The 12,258-nt window shown below is 39.9% G+C and overlaps 1 protein-coding gene across 2 annotated transcripts in view; it reads right to left on the minus strand.

The window, feature by feature from the left end:
- KHDRBS2 (KH RNA binding domain containing, signal transduction associated 2) overlaps window positions 1–12,258 on the minus strand; it is a 619,474-nt gene that overhangs the window by 352,806 nt on the left and 254,410 nt on the right. For both annotated transcript variants that reach the window (XM_086370607.1, XM_086370606.1), the window contains exon 3: window positions 8,334–8,450. In XM_086370607.1, coding sequence (XP_086226733.1) covers window positions 8,334–8,450 — 117 coding nt within the window. The remainder of the gene's footprint in view (window positions 1–8,333; window positions 8,451–12,258) is intronic.

Raw genomic sequence — 12,258 nt, forward strand, 5'->3', positions numbered from 1 at the left:
GATATACATGTGCTTTTTTCAATTTCTGGTTCCCCTGGTATATGCCTAGGAGTGAGATTGCTGGGTCATTCAGTGGTATTATTCCTAGTTTTTTAAGGAATATACATACCATCTTCCAAGGTGGATGTATCAATTTACATTCCCACCAACAGTGCAAGAGCATTCCCTTTTCTCCATGCGCTTCCCAGAATTTTTTGCTTGTAGACTTTTGGAAGATGGCCATTCTGACTGGTGTGAGGTGATATCTAATTGCAGTTTTGATTTGCATTTCTCTAATAATGGACTTTCCAAATTTGCTGGCATATTGAGTGCAGCACTTTCACAGCATCATCTTTCAGGATTTGAAATAGCTCAACTGGAATTCCATCACCTCCACTAGCTTTTTTCATAGTGATGCTTTCTAAGGCCCACTTGACTTCACATTCAAGGATATCTGGTTCTAGTGGAGTGATCACACCATCATGTTTACCTGGGTCGTGAAGACCATTTTTGTACAGTTCTTCAGTGTATTCTTGCCACCTCTTCTTATTATCTTCTGCTTCTATTAGGTCTATACCACTTCTGTCCTTTATCGAGCCCATGTTTGCATGAAATGTTCCCTTGGTATCTCTAATTTTCTTGAAGAGATCTGTAGTCTTTCCCATTCTGTTGTTTTCCTCTATTTCTTTGCATTGATTGCTGAGGAAGGCTTTCTTATCTATTCTTGCTATCCTTTGGAACTCTGCATTCAGATGCTTACATCTTTCATTTTCTTCTTTGTGTTTTGCTTCTCTTCTTTTCCCAGCTATTTGTAAGTCCTCCTCAGACAGCCATTTTGCCTTTTTGGATTTCTTTTCCATGGGGATGGTCTTGCTCCCTGTCTCCTGTACAATGTCATGACCCTCAGTCCATAGTTCATCAGTCACTCTGTCTACCAGATCTAGTCCCTGAAATCTATTTCTCACTTCCACTGTATTATCATAAGGGATTTGATTTAGGTCACACCTGAATGGTCTAGTGGTTTTCCCTACTTTCTTCAATTTCAGTCTGACTTTGGCAATAAGGAGTTCATGATCTGAGCCACAGTCAGTTCCCAGTCTTATTTTTGTTGACTGTATAGAGCTTCTCCATCGTTGGCTGCAAGGAATATAATCAATCTGATTTCGGTGATGACCCATCTGGTAATTTCCACGTGTCGAGTCTTCCCTTGTGTTGTTGGAAGAGGGTGTTTGTTATGACCAGTGCATTTTCTTGGCAAAACTCTATTAGTCTTTGCCCTGCTTCATTCTGTATTCCAAGGCAAAATTTGCCTGTTACTCTTAAGTGTTTCTTGACTTCCTACTTTTTCATTCCAGTTCCCTATAATGAAAAGGGCATTTTTCGGGGGGTTAGTTCTAACAGGTATTGTAGGTCTTCATAGAACTGTTCAAATTCAGCTTCTTCAGCATTACTGGTTGGGGCATAGACTTGGATTACTGTGATATTGAATGGTTTGCCTTGGAAATGAACAGAGATCATTCTGTCGTTTTGGAGATTGCATCCAAGTACTGCATTTCAAACTCTTTTGTTGACCAGGATGGCTACTCCATTTCTTCTGAGGGATTCCTGCCTGCAATACTAGATATAATGGTCATCTGAGTTAAATTTACCCATTCCAGAAGGCGATGGCACCCCACTCCAGTACTCTTGCCTGGAAAATCCCATGGATGGAGGAGCCTGGTGGGCTACAGTCCATGGGGTCACTAAGAGTCGGACACGACTGAGCGACTTCACTTTCACTTTTCACTTCCATGCATTGGAGAAGGAAATGGCAACCCACTCCAGTGTTCTTGCCTGGAGAATCCCAGGGACTGGGGAGCCTGGTGGGCTGCCATCTATGGGATCGCACAGAGTCGGACACAACTGAAGCAACTTAGCAGCAGCAGCAGCAGTCCATTTTAGTTCGCTGATTCCTAGAATGTCGACATTCACTCTTGCCATCTCTTGTTTGACCACTTCCAATTTGCCTGAATTCATGGACCTGACATTCCAGGTTCTTATGCAATACTGCTCTTTACAGCATCGGACCTTGCTTCCAACACCAGTCACATCCACAACTGGGTATTGTTTTTGCTTTGGATCCATCCCTTCATTCTTTCTGGAGTTATTTCTCCACTGATCTCCAGTAGCATATTGGGCACCTACTGACCTGGGGAGTTCCTCTTTCAGTATCCTATCATTTTGCCTTTTCATACTGTTCATGGGGTTCTCAAGGCAAGAATACTGAAGTGGTTTGCCATTCCCTTCTCCAGTGGACCACATTCTGTCAGATCTCTCCACCATGACCCACCCGTATTGGGTGGCCCCATGAGCATGGCTTAGTTTCACTGACTTAGACAAGGCTGTGGTCCTAGTGTAATTAGATTGACTAGTTTTCTGTGATTATGGTTTCAGTGTGTCTGCCCTCTGATTCCCTCTTGCAAACTTGGAAAACTCAGCAGTGGCCACAAGGCTGGAAAAGGTCAGTTTTCATTCCAATCCCAAAGAAAGGCAATGCCAAAGAATGCTCAAACTACCACACAACTGCACTCATCTCACACGCTAGTAAAGTAGTGTTCAAAATTCTCCAAGCCAGGCTTCAGCAATACGTGAACCGTGAACTTCCAGATGTTCAAGCTGGTCTTAGAAAAGGCAGAGGAACCAGAGACCAAATTGCCAACATCCGCTGGATCATGGAAAAAGCAAGAGAGTTCCAGAAAAACATCTATGTCCGCTTTATTGACTATATCAAAGCCTTTGACTGTGTGGATCACAATAAACTGTGGAACATTTTGAAAGAGGCAGAAATATCAGACCATCTGACCTGCCTCTTGAGAAATCTGTATGTAGGTCAGGAAGCAACAGTTAGAACTGGACATGGAACAACAGACTGGTTCCCAATAGGAAAAGAGTACGTCAAGGCTGTATATTGTCACCCTGTTTATTTAACTTATATGCAGAGTACATCATGAGAAATGCTGGGATGGAAGAAGCACAAGCTGGAATCATGATTGCCGGGAGAAATATCAATAACCTCAGATATGCATATGACACCACCCTTATGGCAGAAAGTGAAGAGGAACAAAAAGCCTCTTGATGAAAGTGAAAGAGGAGTCTGAAAAAGTTGGCTTAAAGCTCAACATTCAGAAAACGAAAATCATGACATCTGGTCCCATCACTTCATGGCAAATAGATGGGGAAACAGTGGAAACAGTGTCAGCCTTTATTTATTTATTTATTTATTTATTTATTTTTGGCTCCAAAATCACTGCAGGTGGTGACTGCAGCCATGAAATTACAAGTGCTTACTCCTTGGAAGAAAAGTTATGGCCAACCTAGATAGCATATTCAAAAGCAGAGACATTACTTTGCCAACAAAGGTCCATCTAGTCAAGGCTATGGTTTTTCCAGTGGTCATGTGTGGATGTGAGATTTGGACTGTGAAGAAGGCTGAGCGCCAAAGAATTGATGCTTTTGAACTATGGTGTTGGAGAAGATTCTTGAGAGTCCCTTGGACTGCAAGGAGATCCAACCAGTCCATTCTGAAGGAGATCAGCCCTGGGATTTCTTTGGAAGAGATTATGGTAAAGCTGAAACTCCAGTACTTTGGCCACCTCATGCAAAGTGTTGACTCATTGGAAGAGACTCTGATGCTAGGAGGGATTGGGGGCAGGAGGAGAAGGGGACGACAGAGGATGAGATGGCTGGATGGCATCACTGACTCGATGGACGTGAGTCTGAGTGAACTCTGGGAGTTGGTGATGGACAGGGAGGCCTGGCATGCTGCGATTCATGGGCTCACAAAGAGTCGGACATGACTGAGTGACTGAACTGAACTGAACTGAATAATGGACTTCCCTGGTGGCTCAGACGGTAGAAGCATCTGCCTACAATGTGGGAGACCCAGGTTCGATCCCTAGGTTGTGAAGATCACCCTGGAGAAGGAAATGGCAATCCACTCTCATACTCTTGCCTGGAAAATCCCATGGATGGACGGAGGAGCTTAGTAGGCTACAGTCCATAGTGTTGCAAAGAATTGGACACCACTGAGCCACTTCACTTCATTTCACTGCACTTCAATAATGAGTGATGTTGACCATCTTTTCATGTGTTAGTTAGCCATCTGTATGTCTTCTTTGGAGAAATGTTTATTTAGGTCTTTTTCCTACTTTATGATTGGGTTGTTTGTTTTTCTGGCATTAAGTTGTATGAGCTGCTTGTATATTTTTGCAATTAATCCTTTGTTAGTTGTTTCATTTGCTATTATTTTCTCCCATTCTGAGGGTTGTGTTTTCAGCTTGCTATAGTTTCCTTTGCTGTGCAAAAGCTTTTAAATTTAATCAAGTCTTACTTTTTTACTTTTGTTTTTATTTCCTTTACTCTAACAGGTGGGTCATAGAGGTTCTTGTTTTGATTTATGTCATCGAGTGTTCTGCCTGTTTTAGTCTCAGAGTTTTATAGTTTCTGGTCTTACATTTAGGTCTTTAAGCCATTTTGAGTTTACCTTTGTGTATGGTGTTAGGAAGACTTCCAATTTCATTCTTTTACATGTAGCTGTCCAGTTTTCCCAGCATGATTTATTGAAGAGGATGTCTTTGTCCCATTGTATATTCTTGCCTCCTTTGTCAAAAATGAGGTACCCATAGGTGCATGGGTTTATTTCTGGGTTTTCTATTTTGTTCATTGGTTTATGTTTCTGTTTTTGTGCCAGTACCATACTGCCTTGATGACTGTAGCTTTGTAGTATAATCTGACATCAGAAAGATTGATTCCTCCAGCTCCATTCTTTCTCAAGACTGCTTTGGCTATTCAGGGTCTTTTGTGTTTCCATATGAATTGTGAAATGTTTTGTTCTAGTTCTGTGAAAAATGACATTGGTAATTTGATAGGGGTAGCACTGAATCTGTAAATTGCATTTGGAAGTACAGTCATTTTCACATTATTGATTCTTCCTACCTGGGAACATGGAATATCTTTCCATCTGGAGTGGGTTGCTATGCCCTCCTCCAGGGGATCTCCCCGACTCAGAGATTCAACCTGCATCTCTTACATTTCCTACACTGGCAGGCAAGTTCTTTACCACTAGTGCCACCTGGGAAGGTTCAAATGGGAACGCTATGCTATGCTAAGTCACTTCAGTCATGTCTGACTCTGTGTAACCCCATAGACGGCAGACCACCAGGCTCCCCCGTCCCTGGGATTCTCCAGGCAAGAACACTGGAGTGGGTTGCCATTTCCTTCTCCAATGCATGAAAGTGAAAAGTAAAAGTGAAGTCACTCAGTCGTGTCCGACTCCTAGCGACCCCATGGATTGCAGACTAACAGGCTACGCCATCCATGGGATTTTCCAAGCAAGAGTACTGGAGTGGGGTGCCATTTCCTTCTCCGCCAAATGGGAATAAGCATGGTTATAAACAAAGATAGGGCTATGGCTGCCAGGATAGTTACAGATAAAGACATGAATTCTCCTTCAGAGACATCACTTGCATTCTCTCTTCTCTGATTTTCCTTGTGTTGGTCCCTTCTCCTTGTCCAGGGTTACACTTGATCATCATACCAAACTACTACTACCAGCATTAACATATTTCCCTTCCTCTGTTTTGTTTTAATCCATAACAGTTAACAATGTCTGAAAGTAGAAAATATATTTGTTCACTTATTTATTGTCTGTCTCTCCCATTGGAATGCAAACTCCAAGGAGAATTTTTTTCCCCCTCACATTTATTACTGTGAACTAGAGCTGCAAAATCAGATAAGTTTTAATTATTTGCTAGAAAAATAAAATTACATAAAATATTCCTTTCTGTTCAGGTCATGTAGCAGAGACAAAATTAGCAACATAGCAATAAAAAATTTACCAAGCATTTATTTTTATTTTAATCAAGTGTTTACTAAGGTAAGTTTTTTTCACATCTACATCTGTGGTTTTATTTCAGCTGTGTTGTCTTTGGTAGTTAAGGTCTTATATAGAGTCTAACAAGCATATTTTATACTACTATATATTATTATTGATATTGTTGCTATTAAATGTTTCCATTTTCTTTCATTTTTAAAATGAAACAATGAAAATACTCATGAAAACATGATGGATCATTCAAAATGTAATCAATATAGAAACAGGATTTTAAATAACAGGTAAATTAGAGAAGGAAATGGCAACCCACTCCAGTATTCTTGCCTGGAAAATCCCCTTGGGCAGAGTAGCCTGGTGGGCTACAGTCTATGGGGTTGCAAGAGTCAGACGTGACTGAGTGACTAAGCACACAGCACAATATTAGTAAACTAAACCTAACAGAAAGTTAATAGGATCAAATCTGTTTCTTGCTAGATTTTTCTAATAATTATGTTGGTAGCTAACCATGTTCACAGGAAAAAGAGAATCCTATATAAAATTATATATGTGGAAATAAAAAATACACTTATTTGTTTTAAAAAGTACGAAGAGACTACATGGTGACTCTGGGTGTGCAAAGCTAACTAAGACATTTCTCTGGTCCATGAAAGTTAACAGTGTAATGAGTGAAACAGAAAATTTCAGTAAAATATGTTTTATGGTTAAGTAAGCCTATCACAGGGGTTAGGAAATCTCTGCCTGATCTAAATCTTAAAGACTATGTGAGAGTATAAAAACATACAAAATGCACTTTCTATTATATGACTTTGAGATATCTGGAAAACATATAACAAATAATTAAAGAATATATGAAAGAACAGATATAGATAATCATGTGTCAATTTATCCTCATATACATAGAAAACCTAAATATGCTTACAGCAGAAGACAAAAGCTATCTCTTAAATACTTTTATTATTTCTTCTAAATATACTCTGATTAACTAGAAGCAGTACATTTGGCCAAAAAGTCATCCTTATGAAATTATACACAGTACAAAGTAACTAAATTTTACTCAAAATTTAACACTTGCAAGTGGCATCCTTTGGCAAATTACAGAACTGATTATTATTTTTTTTAAGTACCCATATAGCATGTCTATGGCACCCCACTCCAGTACTCTTGCCTGGAAAATCCCATGGACAGAGGAGCCTGGTAGGCTGCAGTCCATGGGATAGCGAAGAGTCGGACACGACTGAGCGACTTCACTTTCACTTTTCACCTTCATGCATTGGAGAAGGCAATGGCAACCCACTCCAGTGTTCTTGCCTGGAGAATCCCAGGGATGGCGGAGCCTGGTGGGCTGCTGTCTATGGGGTCGCACAGAGTTGGACATGACTGAAGCGACTTAGCAACAGTAGCATGTCTTGGTTAAACACCATACACAGCCTTGTTACAATAAAGATCAAACATGCATGGTACATTCACAAATTCAGTAACATTTCCCACTATGAATTTCTCCCTTTAATATTTCATCCTAATAGTTGAGCAACTCCTAAACTATCTCTAAGCAATTTTTATAATCATAATTAAAATGTATGATTATTTTATTTTCCCTGGTAACATATCAAATAAGAAAAAGTATGGCCAGGTCAAATGATACTACCATAAAACAGTCACCCTTTCTCAATTAATTTTAAGAGATACTTTATGAATAAATATCTATAAATAGTTATTTCAACAAAACAAAAAAAAACAAAAGTAGAGGCTATTTCCTATTTATAAAATGGGGAAATGATGTAGTTCAAATGTAATGTAAATCATTTCAAATATCCAAGTTGATATATTTATTAGCTTATTTGTCTTTGAGGATCAGTTAAGTCATTTAATATCACTGACACATTATAAAAAAAAAAAAATGGAACTCTCATGTGTGCACGTGTGTGTGTGCTAGTAGCTTAGTTGTGTCCAACTCTTTGCAACCCCGTGGACTGTAGCCTGACAGGCTCCTCTATTCATGGGATTCTCCAAGCAACAGCACTGGAGTGGGTTGCCATTTCCTTCTCCAAAAATCTCTTAGATTTGCAGATAAATATGTGAAATTGCTTCAGGTAAGAGGATCGGAGTGAAGTGGAGTGGAAAGATAAAGTGAGGGAATGATACATGGGATGGGATCAGAAGATACAACTGAAGAAAGAAAAAGGATTCAGTTAGGGAATTAAAGAAAATGAGCACACACATACAGAAACATCCTACAGAGGACACGAAAGAAATGAACAGATTTGATAGCCACCTAAACAAAGGACTAAAAATTACATGCTTTGGTAGAAAAAGACTGGTAGCTTATTTTTATAAATAGAGAAGATATGAAGGTGAAGACTAGTCCTAAAAGGGTAAAGATAATGGGAACTGATTGGAGGAGAGCTCAGATGTGCTTGTGAATGTGGCCACCCTGTTACAGCTGATTCCCTGTGAATCTTTAGTACAAATTCAAAGTACATACCTTTGCTTTATCTCTCATTGATCCTTTGCCCAGGATAGACATTTTAGCACCTGTTTCTTCCTGTAGCCTCTTCAAGGAGTTTCCTCTCGGCCCGAGCAATTTGCCCACAAAATTGAACTAGGAAACAAAATCATTAGAATACCTATATTAAGTAGAGAAAAATAATGATTTAAACCAAGCAAAACTGATGGGTTATGGTTTTTCGAACTTTACCATGGAGAACAGAGTTATGCCTCTCACACACCTAAACACACACACACACACACACACACACACACACAGGAATCGACCCCAGACCTATGAACCCAGATCAGATCAGTTGCTCAGTTGTGTCTGAGTCTTTGTGACCCCATCAATCGCAGCACGCCAGGCCTCCCTGTCCATCACCGACTCCCGGAGTTCACTCAGACTCAAGTCCATCGAGTCAGTGATGCCATCCAGCCATCTCATCCTCTGTCGTCCCTTTCTCCTCTTGCCCCCAATCCCTCTCAGAATCAGAGTCTTTCCCAATAAGTCAACTCTTCGCATGAGGTGGCCAAAGTACTGGAGTTTCAGCTTTACCATAATCTCTTCCAAAGAAATCCCAGGGCTGATCTCCTTCAGAATGGACTGGTTGGATCTCCTTGCAGTCCAAGGGACTCTCAAGAATCTTCTCCAACACCACAGTTCAAAAGCATTAATTCTTTGGTGCTCAGCCTTCTTCACAGTCCAACTCTCACACCCATACATGACCACAGGAAAAACCATAGCCTTGACTAGACAAACCTTTGTTGGCAAAGTAATGTCTCTGCTTTTGAATATGCTATCTAGGTTGGTCATAACTTTCCTTCCAAGAAGTACGCGTCTTTTAATTTCATGGCTGCAGTCACCATCTGTAGTGATTTTGGAGCCAGGAAAAATAAAGTCTGACACTGTTTCCCCACCTATTTCCCATGAAGTGATGGGACCAGATGCCATGATCTTCGTTTTCTGAATGTTGAGTTTTAAGCCAACTTTTTCACTCTTCACTTTCACTTTCACCAAGAGGCTTCTTAGTTCCTATGAGCTCAGATACACTTTTTTTTTTTTTTTAACTTTACAATATTGTATTGGTTTTGCTATACATCAACATGCATCCACCACAGGTGTACACGTGTAAAGAGATGCTTCTTCCTAAAGAAATGCTAACGTCAGTAATCTTTGAAAATATAATTTACTCATATAATTACATAAATTATTTAAAAAGAAATTAGGGAGATGTACTATGATTTATAAAATTTCTAAAGGGTTTTTCTCTCCAATCTGATTACTGAAATGAGGGAAAATTTTAACATGCCTGTGCATATTCAAAATTGCAAAAAAAAAATTATTTTAAATTAAAATTTAACATTCATGTTTGGCAAGTATTGTCTATGCACGTAAGAGTCCATTTCCAATTTCATGATTGGTAATAAAGAGATTCAACTGTTCTTCAACCTTACCTTCTTTGTGTTAAAGAGTTGTTCTAAAGATCAGCAAATAAGAGATGTGAACGCATACAAAAGGGTTTAAAATGCTAGAAAGAACATATATACAAAACAGTTTGCTTACATGCAAAATTCCAGGGTTAGGGGCATATATCCCCACTCCAGTACTCTTGCCTGGAAAATCCCATGGACGGAGGAGCCTGGTAGGCTGCAGTCCATGGGGTCGCTAACAGTCAGACACGACTGAGTGACTTCACTTTCACTTTTCACTTTCATGCATTGGAGAAGGAAATGGCAACCCACTCCAATGTTCTTGCCTGGAGAATCCCAGGGATGGCGGAGCCTGGTGGGCTTCCGTCTATGGGGTCACACAGAGTCAGACATGACTGAAGCAACTTAGCAGCAGCAGCAGGCGCATATATAACTGGTTTATTAATTATGAAATCTGGTTATAAACAAGGAAAATAAAGGCAGTTATCAGCATTTGTTGCCAACTACTAAATGAATATCACTACAAGAAATGACTGAGGTAATTACTCATTAATTTAAAAAAAAAGGATTAGAACGTATTAAAGACTATGTTGGGCACGTGAAACAGAAATAAAATTAAGTAATTGTCTTCCATATCAGAGTTATTATATATTATAAAATACCTAAAGTAAGAAATAAACCACACTTAATGGTGAAAAACTAAATACTTTCCCCATAAATACATGATAAAATCAAGATGCCTGTTCTCACTACACCTTTTCAGTGCTGCACTGGAGTGTGGCTATCTACAGGCATGTAAGATAAATGAAACAGAATAACGTTCAAAAAGACCACATTTAGATCAACTGATTCTCAACAAAAGTTCCAGAACAGTAATATTTGAAAAGTAAAATCTTTAACAAATGGTGCTGGAACAACTGGATATTCATATGCAAAAACCAAGCACAAAAAATACCTTTACATTTTAACACATATTAAAGCATAGTGAAGTTTCTCAGTCGTGTCTGACTCTTTGTGACCCTATGGACTGTAGCTCACCAAGCGCCTGCATTCATGGGATTTTTCCAGGCACGAATACTGGAGTGGGTTGCCATTTCCTTCTCCAGGGGATATTCCCAGCTCAGGGATCAAACTGGGTCTCCCACATTTCAGGCAGACTCTTTACCATATGAGCCACCAAGGAATCCCTGGTCTAGGAAGACATTCTGGAGGAGGGCATGGCAACCCACTCCAGTATTCCTGACTGGAGAATCCCCATGGACAGGGAGCCTGGGGGGCTACAGTCTATGGGGTCACAAAGAGTTGGACATGACTGAGCAACTTTCACAACACACATTAAGGCAACTCCTATTTTAAGGTCTACCATAGGCCTAAGCTAAGAAAGGATGAGAAGTGAGAGACAAAGGAGAAGAGGAAAAACTTACCCATCTGAATGCAGAGTTCCAAAGAATAGCACGGAGAGATAGAAAGTCTTCTTAATTGAAAAAATACAAAGAAAGAGAAGAAAATAATAGAATGGGAAAGACTAGAGATCGCTTCTAGAAAATTAGAGATACAAAGGAAACATTTCAGAAATGGTAAGGCCCTAACATAAACAGAAGATATTAAGAAGTAGTGGCAAGAATACACAGAACTGCACCAAAAAAGTCTTAATGACTCAGACAACCATGATAATGTGATCACTCCTCTAGAACCAGACATCCTGGAGTGTGAAGTCAAGCCGAGCTTAGGAAGCATTACTATGAACAAAGCTAGTGGAGGTTATAGAATTCCAGCTAAGCTATTTCAAATCCCAAAAGATGATGCTGTTTCAGTGTTGCACTCAAGATGCCAGCCAACTTGGAAAACTCAGCAGTGGCCACAGGACTGGAAAACGTGTTTTCATTTCAATTCCAAAGAAAGTCAATACCAAAGAATGTTCCAACTACTGCAAAATTGTGTTCATTTCACATGCTAGCAAGGTAATACACAAAATCCTTCAAGCTGAATTTCCCTGATAGCTCAGCTGGCAAAGAATCCACCTGCAATGCAGGAGACCCCATTTGATCCCCGGGTCAGGAAGATCCCCTGGAAAAGGAAATGGCAACCTGCTCCTGTATTCTCACATGGAAAAACCCATGGACAGTGGAGCCTAGTAGACTACAATCCTTGAGGTCCCAAAGAGTCAGACACAACTGAGCAACTAACCATGAATGAATGAGGCACCAACAGTAGGTGAACTGAGAACTTGCAGACGTACAAGTTGGATTTAGAAAAGGCATAAGAAGTAGAGATCAAATTGCCAATATCCACTGGATCATAGAAAAAGCAAGGAAATTCCAGAAAGAAAAAAAAAAAATCTACCTCTGCTTCATTGACTACTCTAAAGACTTTGACTGTGTGAATCACAACAAACTGTGGAAAATTCTTAAAGACATGGGAATACCAGACCACCTGACCTGCCTCTTGAGAAATCTGTATGCAGGTCAGGAAGCAATAGTTAGAAATGG

Source organism: Bos grunniens, chromosome 23, assembly GCF_055505025.1.
Source record: "Bos grunniens cultivar Pamir isolate PY7600 chromosome 23, Bosgru_T2T1.0, whole genome shotgun sequence".
Taxonomy (NCBI): domain Eukaryota; kingdom Metazoa; phylum Chordata; class Mammalia; order Artiodactyla; family Bovidae; genus Bos; species Bos grunniens.